Raw genomic sequence first — 26,289 nt, forward strand, 5'->3', positions numbered from 1 at the left:
GATGCTCCATCATTGCATATACTTAAGGCTAAGAGAGATAGATTTTTGGTGTGTCAGGGAACCGAGGGGATGGGGAGCAGGTGGAGAAAGTGGACTTGAAATCAAAGATCAGCCATGATATTGAATGGCGGAGCAGGCTCGAGAGCCCATATGTTCTACTCCTACCCCTATCTTTTATGTTCTTATACAGAGAGAACCAACTTCATCTCATTGCCACTGGCTTGAGACAAACAGCATAGCAAGCATAAGGGTTTGCATGGATTTCTAACCTTCCCATGGGGCAGGATGGCATTGATGGAACCCACAGTACCTTGGGTGTACGTCTCATCTGAGCTCAGCCATTTTCATGAACTGGAAGGGGTTTCACTCCAGCTGGTTATGACCATTCATGCAGCTGAATGTTGAATGTCCTGACAGTAGTCATGATTCCTTCATTCTGTGACTTGTCACTCGCCACAAAAGGTCAAAGGCTGGAGCGATGCCAGTAACCTCAACCACATATCCCCATTCAATTGAGGAGACTCAATGGAAAGTGATCTCATGCAGCTCTGGGCCTAGAAGGCCCAATTTCAGACTGCACCATCATAGCCTGGGCTGGCTGGCAGAATAGCAGTTGTGAAACAGGAATGCTGTCAACCTAGGAAGGAAAACAAATTTGTGCTCCATTGAGCTACATCCATTATCTTGGGACAATTAGCATTCCAGCCAATCTGCTAGAGGGCTAATTAATGAACTGCTGCATGATGCCCTAGAAGCCCCTTTGAACAGTGGTATCCAGAGCGGTGATAGCAGCAGGCAGAACAACACTCGGTTTTTGTTGGATGTGTTTGTGCTGCAGTGGAAGCTATGACATTGGCCAGCAGGTGCTTCATCATGGTGTTCCAAAGGTTCCACGCTGGAGGGGATGGCCTCCAAAGTCTGCACACAGCCCTGTGCCAAGTTGCTGTTGGACTCATCCAAGCTCCTTGACAGTGACAACAGATTATCCACTGCACCAAACCGCTTCAACTTTTTTATGTAGCCTGGGCCATCAAAGTCCTCATCTGACTCCTCTGTATTGTACTTGTGAGCAGTCAGAGGTAGGACTCCTGAGAGGGACATGTGACTGCTGGCGTCAGATGTTGGTTTGAGGAAGCCCTGGTGATTGAATGAATGGCAGGTGAGGGAGCAGGCTACTCTGACATTGGACAGAGCAGCGAGGAGGGCTTCAGCAGATATATCCTCCTGGTAAGGAGGAGGCCAGAGGAACACAGGGCACGAAGCAAAGAAGGTCCGACCCAAAACATCCGATGTATCACCCAAAAGTCAGCTACCTGCAAATGACAGAGCACCAGTGCTGCAAGAGACTGCATCTATTCAGGCAGTTGGTGTCGGACATTTGAGCTCTGATCCAAATGACACGAGGCCTCATGGCAGTCTGTCACCTGCAGTTGTCAAGGTCACTGTAATGCTGAATTTCTAGGTCTTTCTGGGTCTTTCCAGGGCTCAGCTGTGGACCTGGGTGGAACCTCATGGTTGGCAGCTCGTCAGGCAAGTCACAAGTGTCCTATTCCAGAGAGCAGGGGACTACGTGCATTTTGAGACAGATAGGCCAGTAGAGGCATGGAGGGCATTGGGGTTTACTGCCATCGATTGATTCCCTCAGGTCAACTGGGTCATCAATTGCACCCAAGTAGGCATCAAGGCACAAGCAGACCAGCCAGCCAGAATTGTGTACAAAAAAGGCTTTCACTCATTGAATGTCCAGCTGGTCTCTGGCAACAGAAGCTGCCCACTTAAGAGCCTTATCCTGCTGTCGCTGGTATGAACCTGCAGCGGATGTGGGGTTCACCATGTGGTGTGTGACAAGCAAACCCATGCAGGTTCGCAGGGGGAGTCCCTCATTCAAAGGCAGAAGGACCCAGCATTGGCAGGAAGGGCCTGCAAAGAGCCTTGCCTTGCCTTGCCCCAATCTCCCCTGTGACTTACACCCCATGATTCCCCTTCCTGCCGTATCTCACCATGACCTTGGATCCAGCAGTGATAGCAGGCCTCAGGTGGGTGTAGTACCAGCAGCAACCACTACGTCCTTGGCAGGCAGGACATCTGCCACAGGGTCCTTGATCATGGAAAAGGCCGGCTGCTATCTAATAAAGTGCCTGAGTGGCACTTTTCCTAAATGAGGTGACTCGGTGCTCTCACAAGCTCTCCAGCTGAAGGTCAAGATCTCCGTTGCTCCCATTAAATACTACCCGTTGCATGCATCTAACAATGTCATGGCATCTTATGTTCCTGTCTACTCCTATGTGGTATTCCCTCTGTGGCTGCAGAGGTGGAGGGAGCCCGCTCCAATCTCTCTGCTTGCAGTTGAGATGCCCTGGAAAGACAAGTGCTAGCGACACTCAAATGGCAGGTCTCTAACTCTGTATACACCTGCATGCACACAAGCTGAGCAGACTGAGTGCCCATATTTTTTATTCTTGTCAGGTCAAATAGCATCACTGAGTCAGGTCAAATAGCATCACTGAGCCAGAAGAAACCTCAACACATTGGGCATAATTGAACAGAAGTCACCACTGAGGAGTTTAACATCTCATGGGGACGCAGAGGTGCCTTGATGCATCTGCGATCATGCGGGGGCAGCATCTGTCACATGGCCTTGCGGTTCCTGACTTGGTGACACCCTTGCGATCTTCAGTGCTGCCCCCTCCATCAGGGTCAGTGTGTGGAGCTGCAGCACGCCACCACCCATCCAAGATATTTCCCTCGAATTATGCGTTCGCTTCTCCGACAGGATGAAGAGAGAAATATTGATGAGAAGGATAGCTTCCCACACCTATTCCAGCATGACATTCCCATGAGATGTTATGCTCCTCAGTAATGATCTCTGTTCAATTATGCCCAATGTATTAGGGTTACTTCTGGCTCAGTGATGTTATTTGACCTGACAAGATTAAGAACTATGGGCACACAGTCTGCTCAGCTTGTGTGCATGCAGGTGTATACAGAGTTAGAGACCTGCCACTCGAGGTCGCTAGCACTTATCTTTCCAGGCCTTATCAGGTCACTGAATCGCTCTCTACACTGGACTCACATCCATCTGGTTTCTCCCCGACTGCTGACTTGTATCCATGCCTCCTTTGTGTCACTAGGTAGATTTCCAGGCTGGGAACAATTTTCCTTTTGGATACTGCATCTGTTAATGCCTCAAGGAAGGCATCTGAAAAGCATGGTGTTGCCCAGGGCCACCTGCCCATGCCAGCACTGGCGCTCTGAGTTTCCTGCTGCTCTATAGCTTCAGTGAAAGGCAAGCCCAATCATGGCCACTGTTTGCCTTTACAAAGGGCACTCTGTTATTGCATCCTGCCTCCAGGCTGCTCCTTCACCACTAAATGGGCACCAAACTTGCCCCTGAGCCAATTAGGCCCTTTGCATTTCAAAACTATTAGGTTTCCAACCCTGTAAAAACCTAGCCCAAGTGGAGCTGGTAGGATGTGCCATTTGACGATGAACTCACTCACCTTGATCACTCTTGTGAGGTCATTAAACTGCCTCCTTCGCTGCATCCCTGTTCTTGCAGCAACAGTTCTGGAATTGCCCTCACCATTATTTATTCCCACTGCCAATTGAGATTCTGTCTGGAGCACCTCCTGCCCACCCCCACATCTTTCCCTCTTTCCACCTCTTCCACCAAAACCTCCAGTGCATTCTTTGAAAACCTAGGTGCATGCCCTCTTGCGTGTGCAGCCATTCCTCAAAGCATCACAATACAGTCTGTAATCTCACCAAAAAACTCTCACCAGTTCTTGCAGCCATAATGCACCTTCCCTTTAAGAGTTGCTGGCTGCCTTTAAGCAGCACCAGTCACTTGCATTATTGTGCTCCCTGCTGGTGCATGCAGACAATGAACTGAAGGATTAGTGTTGATTGAAACAGCAACCATGCAAAGCAGCAGGCAGCACGGGTTTAACATGTGGCTGCAACACAATGAGCTGGCACGGGATAACTGTACACCTCATTCCCTATTTTCAGTTGTATATTAGTTGTGTTTAATTGTATTTAGGCAGTGGGCATTAACTGGGATTCACTTGTGCTTCTATATAAAGGAGCAGAATGAAACTGTGGCAATTGGGTTTTGGAGGTACATATTAAGAAAGTATATCTCTGTATATAAAAACTCATGAAGCTCAAGATTAGACTCCAGATATTCTTCACCGCCTTATTTTCTTGATTAAAACATCCACACCCATTTTCACGGGGTTAGCAAAGTTATCCCCTGCTACATAAATACAAGTTGTTGTTGTATGTGATAGCTCTGATTATTATTTTCAAAGAGGCCTTCATTTTTTTAAAACTTGTAGGCCGTTAACATGGAAACAATGGGCAGAATTTTTTGTGTGGCGTGTGGATGTGCGCCTGACATGCTCAAGCATAAAATAGCACGCAATGATGTCGAGTGAGCGTGTGCTAAACTCAGAAGCGTGCCCATCGACAATTAAGAGGGCTATTAAGCCCATTAATGGCACAATTAACTGGGATTTTTTGTTGCCCTTCCAACGTTACAGCTGGCGAATTGGCCAGGCAGCCTTTGCATTTTTAAGGAAACCTCATCCAAGGGTAGGATGTGACCGCCATTAAATAAAAAAATAAAGATGTTTGCATAGAATTTTCATGTTGTTTATGTTCAGGTGACTGGGTATCTGTTTTCATTGGATTTGAATCCTTCAGCTCCCTAAGGCAACTCTCTATCTTCAAGGAGTGCTCCCCTGTGCTGACTTCAGTGCTCTCCCTCCTTCCTTTCCCATATCGGCAGCGCTGAGCATTTCAACGTGCCTCTCATGCTAGCTGGCCACTAATTGGTCAGCCGGTGTGAAATGGCGGTTGGGGGCCGATTGTGGGCGTTGGGCCATTTCAGTTAGGACCGTGCCCGCCCACCCACCAACTTCAAAATTCTGGCCTATGTCTTCTGGCAGGAGGGTTGATAAACAAAGATTTAAGATAATTGATGTAACAGTCAGAGGGGAGATAAGGATAGTTTTTTGTTAAGCAGCGAGTTGTTATGGTCTGGAATGCACTGCCTATAAGGATCATGCAAGCAAATTCAAGAGTGACTATCAAAAGGGAGCTGGATATATGCATGAATAGTAGAAATTTACAGGGCTATGGGGAAAGAATGGGGGCAGGGGAAGGGGACGAATGGGACTGATTGGTAGCTCTTTCAGAGAGCTAGCATAGAAACAATGGGCCAAATAACCTGATGCTGTGCTGTATGATTCTGTGAACACATGCGTACATTGCTCAATTTCAAACCTTTAAGTCTGAATTAAGGACTTCATAATTTCATTATTGTGAAAGCATAAATACAGTATAAAATCCAAATGTTTTTAATACGGATGTATTCTTAGGGAAAATTTATATATGCTGTCATTATTTGTAGGGCTCTTGGCCTAGAGCAGTGTGAAATAGCATTCGTTTTTACATCATTTGAGAAGCAGAGCTATCAGCAATCCAGCCACAAAACCTGACATGTTTTACTGCTGCCTGTCTTGACCAAGTAGAGTTTACAGACACCAAATGTATATGGCTGTTGATATCTAATGTAACTATTGCCAATGACCTTCTTCTCTGCCGTGCACTGTGAGTGTTTAATCACTAAATTACTGCCCTTTCCATATGACACATGCAGACTTTTATTGCTACCCTAAGCAGGCCTAATTACTGGGCACTTCAAGCATGTCTTATGACAGCATATTTTAACTAATGTTTATATATGGTTCTGCAATTAAATGGACATTCTGACTGTTTAATCATTCCACACGTGTGTGGCCATAAACCCACTTAATAAAGCCAATTAACTACCAGCAAATGAATGGATGAAGAGATTCAGGATTGTGTGCAATCACAACAATGCAACAAGTAGCTTAGTCAATCTAAGCCATATGAAAGAAGGATGATGCAAAAAAAGCCGACGACCCATTCTAAACAAGAATGAGAAACCACCCCAGAGAAGGAAAGCCCTGAGAAAGAAAAGAATGGAAAAAAGAAAGCAACTTGCATTTTTAATTGAATCTTTCACGACTTGCAGCAATCCAAAGGTACTTTATAATTGAGTACTTTTCACTTTCGCTTGAGCTGCCTTTGGAAGCTTTTGAAGATCAAAAAAACAGATGCTAAGGTGCTCACCCGAGCTGGCATGCCAAGCATTTACACCACATTGAGACAGTCGCAACTGAGTTGGGCTGATCATGTAGCCAGAATGCCTGACGCTTGCTTACCAAAACAAATCACCTGTGGAGACCTTGAGGCTGGGGTATGTTGTCATGGTGGTAAAAGGAAATGCTACAAGGTCACTCTGAAGGCTTCACTTAGGAGTTTTGATATTGACCCCGTGTCCTGGGAGAAGCTCATACAGGATCACTGCACCCAGCACATCTAAATAAAAAAAGGTGCAGCCTCGAAAAGCAACTGCATGTCAGAGGTAGAGAGAAAACGCAAGAAGAGGAAATCCTGAGCCAGCAACTAGTGATGAACACAGCCATCTTCGCCTCGCATGCCAAACAAGAAGACTTTTGAAGTACAGTAACTGTTGTAATGTAGGAAATGTGACAGCCAATTTGCATACAGCAAGTTCCCCACAAACAGCAATGAAATAAATGACCAGATCTGTTTGGAGGTGTTAGCAGAGATATAAATATTGGTTAGGACACCAGGGAGAAGTCCCCTGCTCTTCTTTAAAATAATGTCATGGAATAATTTATATCCACCTGCAAGGACCTACCTTGACTTAAGATCTCATTTTAAAGATAGGTCAATCTGACAGTCCCTCGGTACTGCCCTGAAGTATCAGCTTAAACTGTGTGCTCCGTCTGGAGCGAGACTTGAACCGATAGCTTTCATGACTCAGAGGTGGGGGTGCTCCTCATTAAATCACAGAAGGACACCAAAGAAACACAAAAGGGTGCACAATTCCAGTGTACAGAGCATAATTCAGTAACTACATTGGAATAACAAATCACCATAATTGCCAGTTTGAGATATGTATAGCTCCTCCAAAAATGAACAGTGTGTTGGTCACTGATATCTCAGCATCAGTAGCAAACTAGCGCAGAATGAAGACATGTCACAGCTTCCAGTTGTTACTCGAGAAGTTTTATGCACCTGGCTTTTGGACCCACCTTCTGCGAAAGCTAGGAGTTATTCAAAGTGGTTTTAAAACAATTGCTTGAACCAAATCTTATTTATTTCAGAAGTCAGTGCAAAACCTATACCAGCAAATAAGAAAAATGTAGTTTGTTTTGTTTTGTACAGGTCAAGACAGATTTTCTTTTAGTGAATGTTTGTATTTTTGACCTTGTCCAACAGAGCCATCATTATAATTTTGGTGAGCCTGCCATTTGCTGTCACACCTCACAGTATGCAGATTATAGTTTGAAGCCTGGAACTGGAATAAGATAAATTTGTCAAATCTGCTTCTTCCAGAAAAACATGCCATGGGCCCCACCCAACTGATTTTAATGGGTGGATCAATCGTCCATATGGAAGTGATCAGATTTTAATCGCTTGGTTTAGTAGAATTACATAGAAATTTGCAGTACAGACCATACAGCCCAACAAGCTTGTACTGGTGTTTATGCTTCATAGGAGCTTCCTCCCATCTGATACCATTTCACCTGAACAACACAGCCTTCTAGGGATTTTGAATCTGGAAGCTTTGACATTTGATCCTCCAACACTTGGGTACTGAGAGGAAAACCTACCCCAGTCTCCATGAGGAAGACGACCGGTAACATTCTAACAAAGAAGCACTCTCGAGAACTAGCACCCTTACCACTAAAGATAATGGATTGACACCCTCAGGATATCACTCTGAGATTTCAATTTACATCATTCAATCCTGATTGTTTGTTTGCATTCTACAGATAACCTTGCCACTTAGCCCCGCAGTTTCAGAGATCATAATATTCCAGAGATTATTTGATTACCCACATAGTCATGGAATTTTTCACAAAGGAATTTCTCACAGCAAGCTCCCAGCAATAGGATGTAATTTCAAATTCTTTTTTTAATGAGTTCTTCCCATTACAGCAGTCTCATCATATGTGCCAATGAAGCCCTTACACACCACAAGCTACAGCTTTCTGCCAAGGACTTAGATGTGTATGTGCCAACTGTAGTTCAGTTGCTAGCAGTCATCTCTGAGTCATAAGATTGCCCACTTCAGGGCATTTAAATCTAGACTGGTTCTCCCAGTGCTGTATTGAGGAAGTGCTGCACAATTGGAGGTATAATCCTTTGGATGAGATGTTAAACCAAGGCCACATCTGCCCTCTCAGATGATTGTAAAAGATCCCATGGCACTAATAGCAGGGGAGTTATCTCTGGTGTCCTGGCCAATTTTTATCCCTCAACCAACATCCAAAACAGAATTATCTGGTCATTATGACATTGCTTTTTGTGGGAGCTTCCTGTGTGCAAATTGACTGCCCTGTTTCTTATATTACAACAATGAGTAGACTTCAAAGTTACCTAACCAGCTGTAAAGCGCTTTGGGATGTCCTGAGGCTATGAAGACAAGAGTTTGTTCTCACATAATCCTAGATTACTGGTACCCACTGCCATTTACTTATCTTAAATCAATATGATTACACCCTATGGACAATGCCCCAGACACCACCATCACCATCACTTGGTATGTCCTGTCTCACTGGCAGAGGTGGTAGCACAGTGTTATAGTCAGGAAGGAGTTGCCCTGGGAGTCTCATGGCATCAGGTCAAACATGGGCATGGAAACCACCTGCTGGTTACTGTGTATTGCCTTCCCTCAGCTGATGAATCAGCTCCTCCATGTTGAACATCACTTGGAGGAACACTGAGGGTCGCAAGGGCGCAGAGTGTACTCTGGGTGGGAGACTTCAATGCCTATCAACAAGACTGGCTGAGTAGCACCTGGCTCAGTTGGCTGAGTCCTAAAGGACATAGTTGCTAGACTGGGTCTGCGACAGGTGGTGAGGGAACCAACAAGAGGGAAAAGCATACTTGATCTCATCCACACCAACCTGCCTGCCACAGATGCATCTATCCATGACAGTATCAGTAGGAGTGACCAACGCACAGTCCTTGTGGAGACAAAGTCCCATCTTCACACTGAGGATACCCTTCATCGTCTTGTGTGGCACTACCACCATACTAAATGGGATAGATTTTGAACAGACCTAGCAACTCAAGACTGGGCATCCATGAGGCACTGTGGGCCATCAACAGCAGCAGAATTGCACTCAATCACAATCTATAACCTCATGGCCTAGCATATCCCCCATTCTACAATTACCACTAAGTCAAGGGATCAGCCCTGGTTCAATGAAGAATGCAAGAAGGCATGCCAGCAGCAGCAGTAGGCATACCTAAAAATGAGGTGTCAACCTGGTGAAGCTACAGCGCAGGACTACTTGCATGTGAAATAGCATAATCAACAAGTGAGACACAGAACCAAGCTATTCCACAACAAACGGATCAGATCTAAGTTCTGCAGTCCTGCCACATCCAGTCGTGAATGGTTGTGAACAATTAACAAACTCATTGGAGGAGGGGGCTCCTCAAATACCGCCATCCTCAATGATGGGGCAGCCCAGCACATCAGTACAAAAGATAAGGCTGAAGTACTTGCATCAATCCTTCAGCCAGAAGTGCCAAATGGATGATCCATCTCAGCCTCCTCCAGAGGTCCCCAGCATTGCAGATGCCAGTCTTCAGCCAATTCAATTCACTTCATGTCATATCAAGAAGTGGCTGAAGGCACCGATACTATGGGCTCTGACAATATTCCGACAATAGTACTGAAGACTTGTGCTCCAGAACTTGACGTGCCCCTAACCAAGCTGTTCCATTAATTGCTACAACACTGGCATCTACCTGGCTATGTGGAAAATTGTGTGTGTATGTGTGTGCATGCATGTAAGTTATTTAATTAAGCTGGGCAGAGATTAATAGGAGACAGGCTCTCTGGGGAGTTTAAACATGAAAGGGTAGAGGTGTTAGGTTTGAGTTACACGTTAATAGGCTAGATCTAACAATTACATTTTTAGATAAGTGGAGAGTTTGTTTGAATATCAAAGGGGAGTCAGTGTCAAGAAAAATGTTTGCATGTTGCTGGAGTTCCATAGGTAAATAGAAATGGGGTTATATTCTATTGACCCATAAGCAAATATAAGATGGTGGCATGAAAGATCTTATATTTGGAAGGATTTGAATTTCAAGGAGGTGTGAGAACAGTGGAACCTGAGATGAAAGGGGAAAGGGTATCTTAGTGTTGGGCTGTTGGAGCTGGAGCTGTGAGGTGTAGCTGCTGAGCAGTGGCTGTAGGCTGGGAGAGGATGCAGGTTTGAATCAGCCATCCAGATAAGCTTTGGGCTGCAAAAAACAGTTTTATTCTGAAGTTTGAATTTTCACTGCAGAATGGAAGAGGGTTAGAGGTCATGTGGTATACCTTTATTAAGACTTGGGTAATATAATTCAATATTTTAATAGTTAAAAATTTATAAGGGAGTGTTACCTGGAAAGTGTTTACTTGTGGGTCTGACCAAGTAGAAAGTCTTTTTGAGGGAATGTTTTGTAATACTAAGTTTAACTGTGTAACTGTAATCTTGTGAACTTAAGTTTTCTTTTATTATTGTTAAGAAAACTTTTACTTTTAACTTTTAAAACCCCAAAGTGTTCCTGCACTTCTTGCTGCTGAGATCAGTACGGCTTCTTCTTGTTTTCAGAATATGAGAAAAGAGTATGGCCCCGTAAGCCAAGTTTCCTTCTGGGATTTGGTTGCTCAGCAATTAACATCGGCTGTGGTTGTAACAACTTTGAGCATCAGTTAAAAATCAATCACATTAGTGTGGGACAGGACTCATATTGAGGCCAGACTGCACTGGCTCATTGGGTTTTCTTCCCATAAAGATATTAGTGAACCAGAGTTTTATGACAACTTGACAGCTTCATCTTAAGTGATACTAGCTTTTTATTCCCAGATATTCTTTCAGACTGAATTCAAATTCTCAAAATGTTTTGAACGCAGATTCTCTGGACTGCTATTCCAATAGCATAACCACCACACTACCATAACTAGAAAGGCTACAATGACAGCTTGCTGCAGTATGTTTGGCTTCCAGATGGTGGACTTCATCTTGCAAGAAGATAGCATCATTTTGATTACGTGTCCAACACCTACTTCAGGCTCCTTAAACCTGCAAATGGGACTGCCAGAATCCCTTTGTATTTATTCTGTGCACTTCAAAGACTAATGGATCATTTAAAGTGAAAGAGAGAGAGAGAGAGATGGGAAACAAGGTGGTCCAAGATGAAACAAAATGAATGCTGGAGCATCTTACAGGCTTTTAAACTGATGCTAAACTGTAGGGAGGAAGGTGAAGCTTTAAAAGATCAAGCTAATTAGTGCTGTCTTTGTATCTATCCTTGTGTTGTTCTCTGTATGTCTGATTTGCTTCATTTCTGCAAATAGTTAATTGGTTTTGCATCTGATCTCAACTCAACTGTTTATGTTGATTCTTTTTGGTTATTTGTTCATGGGATGTGGGCATTGCTGGTTAGGCCAGTATTTATTGCCCATCCCTAATTGCCCATGAGAAAGTAGTGGGCACTTACATGTCTCCACCCTTAAAAGAGATGAAACGCCATTTCAGAAATGATGAAAATGCATTTCATCACAAGCTATGTGACACATGGACACCAAAACACAAGACTTACTTCCATTCATCCTTCCTCTCCCTTATACAATCTTTTGCATCTTTGACGGCAATGTGAACAATCTTTACATTGAATGGTTGAAATAATAGACTCCATCTAAACAGTCTCATATTTCAAGTTTTAAACTTTCAATGAGTGCCAGCGGATTATGGTCAGTGCAGATTAGTGTTTCTTTGTTATCATGTCGGACCTAAACTTCAAAGTGTTGAAGAGACAGCAACAATACTAGAGTTTCTTTTTCGACTGTAGAGTACTTCCTTTGATGTTGACTTAGTTTCTTTAAAAATTACCCTACCGGCTTCTCTGTCCCTAATTGATCATCTTGTAATAGGACTGCACCTACCCCCAAGTCGCTAGCATCAATTGTCATTTTAAAAGGTTTGGTAAAGTCAGGGGCGGCCAACACTAGTTCATTTATTAACGTTGCCGTTAGCTTTTCAAAAGGTGCTTGACATTCTGCTGACCATACCACTTTTGTCTGTTTTCTTAACAGTTGGTGAGAGGTACATCTATTGTGCTGAAATTAGGCACAAACTTCCTATAAAAGCCACAGATTCCCAAAAACTCACAATATCTCAGGCATTTACATGCTCCTGTGAGTTTTTTTTAGAAACATGGACACGTAATCCAACATGGAGGATTCATCTTTCTGCTTTAGAAACTTTTCCTTAATCACTTTTAATGCACCTCTAATTTTATGACCATAGATCAATTCGAATGGACTAAACCCAGTAGATTCATTTGGAGAATCTCTGATAGCAAATAGTAAGAAATATTATACAAAAACAAAAATAACTGGAAAACTCAGCAGGTCTGACAGCATCTGTGGAGAGGAACACAGTTAACGTTTCGAGTCCGTATGACTCTTCAACAGAACTAAGGAAAAATAGAAAAGTGGTGAAATATAAGCTGGTTTAAGGGGGGTGGGACAGGTAGAGCTGGATAGAGGGCCAGTGATAGGTGGAGATAACCAAAAGATGTCATAGGCAAAAGGACAAAGAGGTGTTGAAGCTGGTGAAATTATCTAAGGAATGTGATAATAAAGGTACAGATAGCTCTGGGGGGTGGGGTGGGGGGAAGGGGTTGAAACAGGCTAAAAGGCAGAGATAAAAAAATGGATGGAAATACATTTAAAAATAATGGAAATAGGTGGGAAAAGAAAAATCTATATAAATTATTGGAAAAAAAGGGGATCGGAAAGAGAGTGGGGATGGAGGAGAGAGTTCATGATCTAAAATTGCTGAACTCAATATTCAGTCTGGAAGGCAGTAAAGTGCCTAATCGGAAGATGAGGTGCTGTTCCTCCAGTTTGTGTTGAGCTTCACTGGAACAATGTAGCAGGCCAAGGACAGACATATGGGCATGAGAGCAGGGTGGAGTGTTGAAATGCTAAGCCACAGGGAGGTCTGGGTCATGCTTGTGGACAGACCGAAGGTGTTTCACAAAGCGGTCACCAGTCTGCTTTTGGCCTCTCCAATGTAGAGGAAACCGCATTCGGAGCAACGAATGCAATAGACTAAGGGAGGTGCAAGTGAAATGCTGCTTCACTTGAAAGGAGTGTTTGGGCCCTTGGACGGTGAGGAGAGGGGAAGTAAAGGGGCAGGTGTTGCACCTTCTGTGGTTGCATGGCAAGGTGCTGTGGGAGGGGGTTGAGCTGTAGGGGGTGATGGAGGAGTGGACCAGAATGTCCCTGAAGGAACGATCCCTGTGGAATGCCACCAGGGAGGGTGAAGGGAAGATGTGTTTGGTGGTGGCATCATGCTGGAGTTGGCGGAAATGGCGGAGGATGATCCTTTGAATGCGGAGGCTGGTGGGGTGCTAAGTGAGGACAAGGGGGACCCTATCATGGTTCTGAGAGGGAGAGGAGGGTGTGAGGACGGATGCGCGGGAGATGGGCTGGACACGGTTGAGGGCCCTGTCAACTACCGTGGGTGGAAAACCTCGGTTAAGGAAGAAGGAAGACATGTTAGAGAGGAACTGTTTTTGAAAGTGGCATCATCAGAACAGATGCGACGGAGGCGAAGAAACTGAGAGAATGGGATGGAGTTCTTACAGGAAGCATGGTGTGAGGAGCTGTAGTCGAGTTAGCTGTGGGAGTTGGTAGGCTTGTAATGAATATTGGTGGACAGTCTATCACCAGAAATTGAGACAGAGAGGTCAAGGAAGGGAAGAGAAGTGTCAGAGATGGACCATGAGAGGTGGATCAGTGGAAATTGGAAGCAAAATTAATAAATTTTTCCAGGTCCAGATGAGATCATGAAGCAGCACTGAAGCAATCATCGATGTACCGGAGAAAGAGTTGTAGGAGGGGGCTGGAGTAGGACTGGAACAAGGAATGTTCCACATACCCCATAAAGAGACATGCAGGTACCCATAGCCACACCTTTTATTTGGAGGAAGTGAGAGGAGTTAAAGGAGAAATTGTTCAGTGTGAGAACAAGTTCAGCCAGACAGAGGAGTGTAGTGGTGGATGGGGATTGTTCGGGCCTCTGTTCGAGGAAGAAACGGAGAGCGATCAGACCATCCTGGTTATAAGAAATATAATCCTTTGTTCAAACCTTTGTGTATTCATGGCAATAGATCTTAATCATGTTTTTGAGAGTCTGATGGTACCTCCCTAATGCTCCCTGTGTCTGTGGGTGATAGGCAGTAGACTTTAGTTGTTTGATACACAAACTGCTGATTATGTCCTGGAAAATTTTAGACATAAAGTTAGAACCTTGGTCAGATTGTATTTCAAGTGATAGGCCGTACCAAGTGAAACACTGAGTTAACTTTTCCACGACCACCTTAGCTGTAATTGTCCTTAAAGGAATAGCTTCTGGAAATCAGGTTGTCATATCCGTGATTGTAAGGATATGATGCCCTGCTTTCATTTTGGGTAATGGTCCTACACAATCTATGAGTACCCATCTGAATGCTTCTTCAAAAACTGGTATGGGTGTTAAAAGTGCTGGTTTGATTACGTGTTGAGGTTTACCTACTATCTGACATGTATGACATATTTTACGAAATTGCACTACGTCCTTATGAAGCCTTGGCCAAGTAAAATGCCTGTTTGTTAATGCTTGGGTTTTCCGTATTCCTACATGTCCTGGCCATGGGGATTTCATGTGCTACTCACAATATCTCCTTACAATATTTGGGCGGTACCACTAACTGATGAACAACCGTCCATTCCTCATCCGCAGGTCTGTGAGGGTGTCTCCACTTCCTCGTCAGAGCTCCGCTTTTAATGTAATAACACTCCAGAACTCCTTCTGCCTCAGTTTCAGTGTGAGTTGACTGTGCTAACTTGTTTAGCTCTGGATCTGCTTTCTGAGCCGCAATTAATGAATACATGCCAAACACTTCCTTTGAATTATCCTCATCCTTCAAGAAAGCTTCGGCTACTCTAACATCTGCTTGTGGTATTACTTTGACCTCTGGTGATGGACTTTGTTCTGTCATTGTCCTGGTTACCACGCATAATGGAAAAATACCAGGAACTTGTTCTTGTAATTGTTCCGTCTCTTTAGCCTGTCTCGGACTTTCCATAATTATGGAAGTCACTCCTGACAAATCATTCCTCAGGAGTAAATCAATTCTATCCACAGGTAGTTTCTTAACCATTCCTACAACCACCAATCCAGACAACAAATCACACTCCAATTGCACTTTGTGCAATGGAACCGGGATATACTCTCCACTTATCCCGTTTGACAACACTTTAGCTTTCATTGAACTCTCTGGAGGGAAAACTAAGTCCTTCCCCAGCAAAAAAGTTTGAGTAGCTCCTTTGTCCCTTAATATAGTTACGGGTTTAGCTGCATCATTTGATGAAAAAGGGGTTATTTTTCCTTTAGACAAAGACCCTTTATATCTCTCATTTACCTTATTCACTTCACCTGCATTCACAGCAGTGTGTACCTTTAGGCCCTTATTTGTAGTTAAAGCTACAATTTGATCCGTGTCATTTTCTTTTTGGACTCATTCTTACGAACTCCAATAAGTTCCATGGGCTTCCCTCACAACTTCCAGCATTCTGAACAAATGTGTCCCACTTTATTACAATGAAACACTTAGGCCTTCGAGTTTCACCTCGACCCTCAGTACCTTCTTTCCTGATCTTGGGAGGAGATCTCAAGGTATTCTCAGCTATCCATTCTTTACCCTGGCTACTTGCCTTCCTTTCACTCTCCCGCTTTCTATCCTTTTCAAATTTACGGGGATGATGGAAAAAAGGTTGTTTTATGGATCAGCTCATAATCGTCAGCCATTGTTGCTGCCTGTCTAGCAGTTGCAACCCTTTGGTCTTCACCCTGGATTCTTAATACAGAAGGTGGGGAGTTTTTAAATTCTTCCAAGAGAATGGTCTCTCTGAGAACTTTATAGGTAGTTTCAACTCCTAATGCTCATTTCCACCTGTCAAAACTACTTTGCTTAATCCTTTCAAATTCAATGTAAGTTTGCCCAGACTGTTTCCTTAAATTTCAAAACTTTTGTCTGTATGCTTCAGGGACCAACTCATATGCAGTCAAAATAACCTTTTTCACCACATCATAATCCCTTGAACCCTCCTCTGATAGTGAGGCATAAGTTTCCTGTGCTCTACCTATCAATTTGCTCTGCATAGGCAATATCCAGTTTTCCTTTGGCCAGTTCATCTGTTTAGCTATCATCTCAAATGAAATAAGAATGCTTCAACTTCCCTTTCCTCAAATTTTGGAAGAGCTTGTACAAATTTAAACATCTCCCCACTGAGTTCTGATCTGGAAACAAGCCCTGCCTCACCCACTGGTGTCTCTTTTCTTACTGCCAGCATTCTAAGCTGGAATTCTCTGTCTCTGGCTCTATCTTTTTCTCTTTTCTTGTTTTCTAAGCTCACCATTTCTTATTCCATTTCGTGTTTTCTTTCTTTCTCCTGCCATTCTGTCTGTTCCCTTTGAAATGCTCTTTCTTCTTCTGCTGCTTCTAGTTCCATTTTTTTCATTTGCAACTGAATTTGAGCCCATTCCAATGAACTACCCCTTGGAGAGCTCCTTCTCTCAGTTGTTCCTTCCAATTTCGAACGCTGTGCCATCTCTTCAATTATCTCTTCCTTCCGAGGTTTGGCAGGCAATCCTACTCTTAATTTCCTCGCCAATTCGATTAACCTGGCTTTTGGGATCCCTTGTAAAATCGTCAGGGACATCTCTTCCACTTGCAGAAAAGCTTTAGCAGTTTCCAATGCATCTTATTTTTGACAGTACAAACATGGTGTTTCCTTTTAGCTTTTACTACTTACTAAATGTACACCTTCCAAAATATTCTGGACCCGAGCCCCCAAACTTTGTCACGACTCACTGGAGATAGCGCACTGTAATATCAAGCCCCACTGTTCCCCAAGCCATGACAAATCAAGAATCACAGAATCTTAACGGCACAGAAGGAGGCCGTTCGGCCCATCATGTCTGCGTCGGCTCTCCAAATGAGCATTATGACCAAATGCGATTGCTCTGCCTTTTTCCCGTACCCCTGTACATTATTTCTATTCAAATAGTTATCCAGTGCCCTCTTGAATGCCTCAATTGAACCTGCCTCCACCACACTTCCAGGCAGTGCATTCCAGACCCAAACCACTGGTTGCATGAAAAAAAAAAATTCTCACATCATATTTGCTTCTTTTGCAAATCACTTTAAATCTGTGCCCTCTTGTTCTTGATCCTTTTACGAGTGGGAACAGTTTCTCCCTATCTACTCTGTCCAGCCCCCTCATAATTTTGAAAACTTCTGTCAAGTCTCCTCTCCAGGGAGAACAGTCCCAACTTCTCCAATCTATCCCCATAGCTGAAGTTTCTCATCCCTGGAACCATTCTTGTAAACCTCTTTTGCATTCTCTGCAATGTGTTCACATCCTTCCTATAAAACGATGACCAACACTGTACACAATATTCCAGCTGAGGTCTAATAAGTGTTGTATATAAATTCAGCATAACCTCCCTGCTCTTGTACTCTATGCCACTATTAATAAAGCCCAGGACACTATATGCTTTATTAACTGCTCTCTCCACCTTTCTTGCCTCCTTCAATGACCTGTGCACATCTACACCCAAGTCTTTCTGCTCCTGCACCCCCTTCAAAATTTCATCCCTTATTTTATATTGTCTGTCCATGTTCTTCCTACCAAAATGCATCACCTCACACTTCTCCACATTGAACTTCATCTGCCACCTATCTCCCCACTCCCCACAATTTGTCTACGTCCTCTTGAAGTTCTACACCGTCCTCCTCGCTGTTCACAACAGTCCCAAGCATCGTGATGTGAAAAGTAAATGTGAGAAGTTTGACCAAACCACCAGATTGCTCCAATTCTACCTAACTGTTTAATTTAGGTTTAATTAATGCAAAGGAGAGGTACTATTGTTACTTCAAATACAATAGTTAGCCTAGCAGGAACAGAGACAAATGGAGAAAATATAATTTGGGTGTGGAGAAAATGCAGAGAAAAAAAGAGAAAAGAAATGGAGAAGTCACTGAAAAGTTTGTTGGAAAAGTTCAATGTTTTTAAAAGTGTTTTGGCTAGCTAGGAAAATGCTGAATTAATGCACTCCAGTGATTGTGTCACCACGACTAAGGATGAAGACATTAGTGCAAAATGTACACAGGTTGATGAAATAGCCAATACTTTCAGTGCTATTTCCACTGAAGAAGCAGTGTATGATCCAGCAAATTGGCCAGATTTATTTGACAACAAGAATGCAGACGTTTTAGTGCAGAGAGGGCCTGTGAAAATAACTGGCAGTGACTATGTCTTTCCAAAGAATGATGAGAATCAAAACTTTTCAGAAGACTTATACACAGGGAGAATGCCAAACGGAGAAAGGGTTGAAAGAAATTGGCTGGTGTACACTAAGAAAGCTGATGCAGCTTTTTGCTTCTGCTGCAAATTGTACAGCTCAAAAACAGCATGCAAATTGGTAAAGGAAGGCTGCAATGACTGGAAGCATCTCAATGACAGATTGCAATCTCACCAATTATCTGAGGAGCATATTCAAAATGCAACAAAATGAATTGAAATAAAGCAAAGATTCTCTGCAGTGAAGACACAGAGAGAAATAAACAAGAAGAAACTTTGGCAATCACTCATTGACTTTCTGCGGAAATACAGGAAAGGCTTGAAGTGCAGTACTTATTCTTTCAGGGACAAATTTACCTCAGCCAAAGGCACAGCAACAGAAAAAGCAGCTGAAATGGACGTTGAACCTAAGTTCAGAAAACACGTGAAACGAAAGAGAGGTGAGGAGGAGATGGAGAATTCGCCCAAGAAAGTATTTGAAACCAATTACTTTCTGGTCATTATGGATCAGGCTCTCGTGTCACTGACCACACGATTCGACCAAAAGCAAGTATATGCCGACAATTTTGGTTTTCTGTGAAGAAGCTCTGAGAAATGACAGAAGATGACATGAGAAAGCGATGCATGGAATTGGCATTGCCTGATGAAGAATCTCAGTATATCGACAGTGCGGATCTTTTCTCAGAGCTTCAGGTGCCACGAGAATTCATCCCTGAAGGAACAAGTACTGCACTTTAAGCCTTTCAGTTTCTTAAAACACTCAAAAGTTCCTTCCCAAACACAGCAAGAGCATACAGGATTTTGCTGACAATCCCAGTCACAGTGGCTTCAGGGGAGCAAAGTTTTTTCAGATTAAAAATCATAAGGAACTACCTGAGGACAACTACGTCTCACGATAGCCTGGGTGAACTGGCAATTCTGTCCACCAAGAGTGAAGGAGCATCAAACTGGATTACCACGATCCGGTAACAGAGCTTACTGCAAGGAAGTCTAAGAAGCTGGGTTTCTGAATGTAGGCTGCGCGACACTGATCGTGATCAATGAGGTTTTTAAAAAAATTATATGAACTTCCATTATAACTATACATAAGAAGTACGATATAATATAACTACATTGTAATTGTACAGCTGGCCTTGACTTCATTGTAACCAGATTTCACCTGTATAAAAATGTTATGGAGAGCCCCAGGCCCTGCACACCCTAGGGATGGCCCTGAACATGTCAGAAGGAATATAATGTGGAAAAATGTGAAGTTATCCACTTTAGTTGGAAAAACAGAAATGCAGAGTATTTCTCAAATGGGGAGAGATTGGGAAGTGTTGATGTCCAAAGGGACCTGGGTGTATTTGTTCTTAAGTCACTGAAAGCTAACATGTAGGTGCAACAAGCAATTAGGAAGGCAAATGGCATGTTAGCCTTTATTACAAGGGGATTTGAGTACAGGAATAAGGAAGTCCTGCTGCAATTGTACAGAGCCTTGGTGAGACAACATCTGGAGTATTGTGTACAGTTTTGGTCTCCTTACCTAAGGAAGGATATACTGGCCATAGAGCAAGTGCAATGAAAGTTCACCAGACTAATTCTGGGGAGGGTGGGATTGTCCTTTGAGGAAAGATTATTGAGACCGTGCCTGTATTCTCTAGAATTTAGAAGAATGACAGGTGATTTAATTGCGGTGTACAAAATTTTTACAGGGTTCGACAGGGTAGACGCAGGACGGATGTTTCCTCTGGTTGGTGGGGGGCAGAGGGAGGTCTAGAACCAGGAGACGCAGTCTCAGAGTAAGAGGTAGGCCACTTGGGACCGAAATGAGGAGGAATTTCTTCACTGAGGGTGGTGAATCTTTGGAATTCTCTATCCCAGAGGGCTGAGGAGACTCAGTCATTGAGCATGTTCAAAGCAGAGGTCTATAGATTTCTAAATACCAATGACATCAAGCGATATGGGGATAGTGTGGTAAGATAGCATTGAGATAGAAGATCAGCCATGATCTAGCTAAAAGTTGGAGAAAGTTCAAGGGGCTGAACGGCATACTTCTGCTCCTCTGTTCTTATCTCAGAGGCTCCTAGGGCTGGAGTTACAAAGATAGGATGGGGCCTTGAAGCGATTTGAACACAAGGATGAGAATTTTAAATTTGAGGTGTTGGTGGACAAGAATCCAATGTAAGTCAGTGAGCAGTGAATGGTGGGTGAAAGGACCAATCTCATTGGTGTGGCATTAGGCCTGTGTAAATGCCAGACTAGTTCAAGAGGTCAGGTATCCTTCTCTAAAGGATATTGATGAACCAGTGTGGCTTTCAGACAATTTGACAGCTTCACTTTTAGTGATATCAGCTTTTTACTCCCAAATTGATGCATATTTGAACATGGTCAGTAGAGTTTTCAATGTGCTCAAGTTTAGGCAGGGTGGAATGTGACAGGCCGGTCAGGAGAGCACTGAAATAGTCAAGCCTGGAGGTGACAAATGCGTCAGCAGCTCTGGTACAGAATGAGGAATTTGAGATTTATGTATTATTTTATTTATACGTTACAGTATGATTTCATATTAGATGGCAATAATTCATTTAGATGGCAATAATTCATTGCCTTTCTGAAGACATCATGATGCTGTATTGCATTGGAACATTAATATATTATACCGCAATGTGGTGGCAGATGGAAATGTTACCCAGAATAAGTCTTGATCTCAGTTTCACTAAGAAGAGCCAGGCACATGTGGAAGAGCTAGGGGAAAAAATTAAAAAGAAAAGACAGTAAGAACTTACAGTTTCTATAGCACCTTTCATGACTTCAGGACATTCCAGGCACTCTGCAGCCAATTAAGTACTTTTAGTGCAGTCACTATTGCAAGGTGCCCTCAGGCCATAATCAGACAGTGGCCAGTGTACAGCTCCATTAGTGGTGTCCTGACAGTAGCTTTGGACATCTGCTCTCAGTTGCATCCTTCGTCAAAGGGAATGATCTGAACAGAGAAATAGAAAGACTTTTCTCTCTATAAATGAAATTGCCCATTTATTTCATGTTGGCTTGGCTCAACTGGTCAGAAGATCATGGGTTCACACCCTACTCCCTTGAGCACATAATTTAGCCTGATACCTAAGTGCAATACTGAATTGTTACTGTATTGTTGTAGTCTGTATCAGATCTTTAACCAAGTCCTGTCTGGCTGCTCAGGTGGGTGCAAAAGATCTCATGGAATCTTTTCAAAGAACGGTATGGTACTTCTGTGGGTATCCTTGCCAACATTGTTAGACAATGAGAATCAATCCAATGTTAATTTATATTCATTATTTCACTGGCACAAACCTATATTAAAGTCTGAATTAAGGGAATCCTGCCTATTAAGCAGATATGCGGATACATATTAATTCTAAAATCTGAGGTGAGACATTGGAACAGGAAAGCACAAATTTCTGTGGATGGGACAAAGGCAAACTGTTAACTTGCAAAAGCAGATTTGGAAAAGATCTGATTGTTCATCGGAAGTTTCAGTCAAAATGAAGATGTCATCCATTAAATTAATTGGAACATTGGGATTTCATTAGATTTTTGGAACGTCATCCAAATCTTGTGTACAGCTTTGACAATTATAAGTTCACAAGGACGTTGGTGCAGTGGAGAGTTTTCAGCTAAAAAAACAACAGGAACAGGGAAGGTTAAGAGGTTTTCAAGATGGTGAGAGGCTTTGATAGAATAGATAGAGAAAAACTGTTCCCTCTGGCGAGTGGGTCAATAGCTAGAGCTCATAGATTCAAAATCATTGACATAAGGTCTAGAGAAGAATTGTTTACACTCAGGTGTTGTCAGCATCTGAAATGGTCCACCTGAAAAAACAGTGCAAGCTGATTTCAGAAATAATTATAAAAGGGAGTGGACAGTTACTTGAGGATGAGGAACGTACAGTGTTACGGACAAAAAGTGGACATGTGGAACTAAGCCAAAAAAGCCAGCATAGGCACAATGGTCTGATTTTGTTTCCTTCATTCTTTCATGGGATGTGAACAAGGCTAGCATTTGTTCTCCATCCCTAATTGCCCTTAACTGAGTAGGTTGTTCGGCCATTTCAGAGGTCAGTTAAGAGTCAACCACGGTGCTCTGGGTGTGGAGTCACATGTCAAACAGACTAGGTAAGGACAGCAGATTTCTTTCCCAAAAGGACATTACTGAACCAGATGGGATTTTACGACAATTGATGATAGTTGTCATGGTTACCATTACTGAGACTAGCTTTCAATTCCAGATTTGTTAATTGAATTTAATTTCCACCAGCTGCAATGGTGGGATTTGAACCCATGTCCCCAGAACATTAGCCTGGGCCTCTGGATTACTAGTCCAGTGACACTATTGTGAATGACCTCCTTCTGTGATGTAAATTTCTATGACTGTGATTCCTGAACTTGGGGATCGAGCAAATATGGAAAGAGTTTCACAAGATTCAGGACAAAAGCTGAGTCTTTAAAAAGCCAAGCAGATAAGTGGCAGAATTTAACCCTGAAAAGTGTGAGGTGATACACTTTGGAAGGAGTAATTTGACAAGGAAGTATTCAATGAATGGCATGACACTAGGAAGTTCTGAGGAACAAAGGGACCATGGCATGTGTGTCCATAGATCTCTGAAGGCGGTGGGGGGGTGCACGTTAGTGGGGTGGTGAAATAGGCATATGGGACACTTGCCTTTATCGATCGAGACATAGATTACAAAAGTAGGGAGGTCATGTTGGAGTTGTATAGAACCTTGGTGATGTCACAGCTGGAGTACTGTGTGCAGTTCTGGTCGCTACATTATAGGAAGGATGTGTTGCACTGGAGGGGGTGCAGAGGAGATTCACCAGGATGTTGCCTGGGATGAAACATTTAAGTAGTGAAGAGAGGTTGGATAGACTTGGGTTGTTTTCATTGGAGCAGAAAAGACTGAGGGGTGACCTGATCGAGGTGTACAAGATTATGAGGGGCATGGACAGGGTGGATAGGGAGTAACTGTTCCCCTTAGTTGAAGGGTCAGTCATGAGGAGATACAAGTTCAAAGTGAGGGGCAGGAGGTTTAGGTAGGTTGCCTCACATCCTTTAATAAGTACCTGGATGAGCACTTGGCCCGTCATAACATTCAAGGCTGTGAGCTAAGTGCTGGTAAATGGGATTAGGTAGGTAGGTCAGGTGTTTCTCACATGTCGGTGCAGACTCGATGGGCCAAAGGGCCTTTTCTGCACTGTGATATTCTGTGATTCTGAGAGTTGTAATGAGATGTTGTCAAGTTAAGGTTGTCACTGTGAGAATGATAAATTAGATGGAATGTCTTTATGATGAGATGTTATGCAATATTCACCATTGGAAATAGCTGCTTGCATCAAGAAAAACACAGGGCTCTGGGGACAGAATAGGGCAGTGATGTTAGTAATAAAAACAGAAAATGTGGGAAAAACTCAGTAGGTCTGGCAGTATCTGTGGAGAGAGAAACAAAGTTAATGTTTCAAATCCACCTGACCCTTCTAAGCAGTGGTGTTGGTGTTCGATTGCTTAATTAAAAAAAAGCACAGACACAATAGCTTCTCTCGCTGCTTTAACCGTTCTGAAGCTGTAGATATAAATGGAAGCTATTTGGCTTGAAAAATAAATGCACATCAAAAGAACAATGACTTAAAATGATTAAATTATTTGTGAGACTGATGACTAGAAGAATAATTATCCCTGCAGCAGAGTAGATATATGGAACAAACAGCAAGTAAGGATTTTATTGATGTAACTTTATTGCTTCAAAAAGAAGCAGTATAACATCTGGTTGGAAACAAGAATGCAGCGAATGAAATATAATGGCTGAGAGAATCCTGTCTCGATTCCTGGTCACTTGATTTTTTTACTAACAATTTCCCTTATTGAGATATGGTCCAGACCTAGTGTAAAAGATATACTTTAAAATGGGTTGGTATGAATGCCCTGCCTATCTGCCAGATTCACAACAGTTTTAAATACGCTTCACTTGCCTCTTTTTTATAGGTCAGGAGATGGAGGCCTGTGCATCAGAGACAGAGAATTTTTGCAGTGGGAAGGATGAAGAAGATGTGGTATGGGAGAACGTGGAGCGTAACCGGCACGTCCTCAGCCGATACATCAATCCAGCCAAGCTTACACCATACCTCCGACAGTGCAAAGTCATCGATGAGCAGGATGAAGATGAGGTGCTCAATTCACACATGCTGCAGTCCAAAATTAACAGATCAAGTAATTGAGTTCAATTCTTTTTTTTAAATGAGCAGCATCTGATGTACCCTTCTTTAAATAATGTATTCCTCCAGTTTTATATCAGATAGAAACAGTGAACCAGTAAGATTTTGTAAGAATAAATTCCTTTGTTTTCTTTTATTCATTCTTAAAGGACAGTCTTACTGGCACAACCAGCATTTATTGCCCATCCCTAATTGCCCTTAGGAAGGTGATGATGCGCCTCCTACTTGAGCCATTGCAGTCCATGTGGTGAAGGTGCTCTGACAGTGCTGTTAGCTAGGGGATTCTAGGATCTTGGTCCAGTGACAATAAAGGGACGGTGTTATAATTTCAAGTCAGGATCCTGTTTGACTTGTTGGGGAACTAGGAGGCGGTGTTGTTCCCCTACACCTGCTGCCCTTGCCCTTCTATGTGTTGAAGTTTGTGATTTAGACAGTTTCTACTTAAGAAGTCTTACAAAGCCCTCCTTGCTTGATGGTTAATTACATCTTTTTTCCCATGTATTTTACCTCATTTCTTTGTACAACCCTTTGCCTCAGATGTCCCTCTGTACTTTCTTGCCAAGTCAAGAGGTCTACATCTACCCTCAGGCACTCAAGGATGCTATGACTTGAGAAAATAAATGTAGACTTCCTAAGAAATTGATACACATGAAAGAACTGAGAGCTATTCACAGCGTGCCTTCCCTCCATTTGTGGTTCTCGACAGACTTACTGGACCATCTGCCTCCACTGTGGTCTGTCTAGCTGTGGAAGGCTAATTGAGCTGAGGTTTAGTTCATTTCCACAGAAAAACAAAGCAAGGGTTTGCTACTAAAGCCTCCGTAGAGCAAGTGAAAGGGTCTTCATAAAAATGGCTGTACATAATGACACCACACATCTCAGACAGAATGGAGATGATTGGGTGATTCTCTGTCAATCATACACTGCTGTGATTGGGTTTGATTTTATGCACATGATTTGTGTTGTGTAACTAGTCTCCTCACTGCATTTTGCTGGAGAAATAATCCTGCTTTTATTGGGATATGGCTGTGGTTTTGGTCATAGGTTCTCTGTCCTGCAGTTCATAAAAACTCTGTTTAGATAGACACTGTTTTCATTTTTCTGAATAAATTGACATTGCTTGCTGTAAAATAGACTCTGTGAACTTAAAGCCCTGTTGAAAACCCTGCTCTTGTCTCCAACTCATTGGTTGCCACAGTGGTATCAATATTCACTCTATTCAAATGAAATGCCTGAAAGAACTGTTGGTTTTGTAAGGTTTTTTTTCCTTTCCTTGCCTCCACTTGACACCTGCTCACAGTGGTTGAATTAAAATAGGAAGTCTGGATTTAGCTGCAGCCACAGTCCACCCTCTGGTGCAGATGCCTGTTTTATTTTAAATTTGATAAAGCAGAAGAGAGGGTACCTCCATTTTGGGAGGCCCTCACACTCACTTACCTGCCGTGGTACCCTGTTGCTGCTTCCAAGCAGGAAGACCTCCTAATGGCCTTCCAGCTTTGACAGTGCAACAGCCATCATTAG

The 26,289-nt window shown here is 43.0% G+C and overlaps 1 protein-coding gene across 1 annotated transcript in view; it reads left to right on the plus strand.

Moving 5' to 3' along the window:
* Positions 1-26,289, plus strand: part of card11 (caspase recruitment domain family, member 11) — a 188,120-nt gene that overhangs the window by 39,456 nt on the left and 122,375 nt on the right. Inside the window, exon 3 of the mRNA XM_041207409.1 lies at positions 24,539-24,763. Coding sequence (XP_041063343.1) covers positions 24,547-24,763 — 217 coding nt within the window. The 5' untranslated portion in view covers positions 24,539-24,546. The remainder of the gene's footprint in view (positions 1-24,538; positions 24,764-26,289) is intronic.

Source organism: Carcharodon carcharias, chromosome 15 (genome assembly GCF_017639515.1).
Source record: "Carcharodon carcharias isolate sCarCar2 chromosome 15, sCarCar2.pri, whole genome shotgun sequence".
Taxonomy (NCBI): domain Eukaryota; kingdom Metazoa; phylum Chordata; class Chondrichthyes; order Lamniformes; family Lamnidae; genus Carcharodon; species Carcharodon carcharias.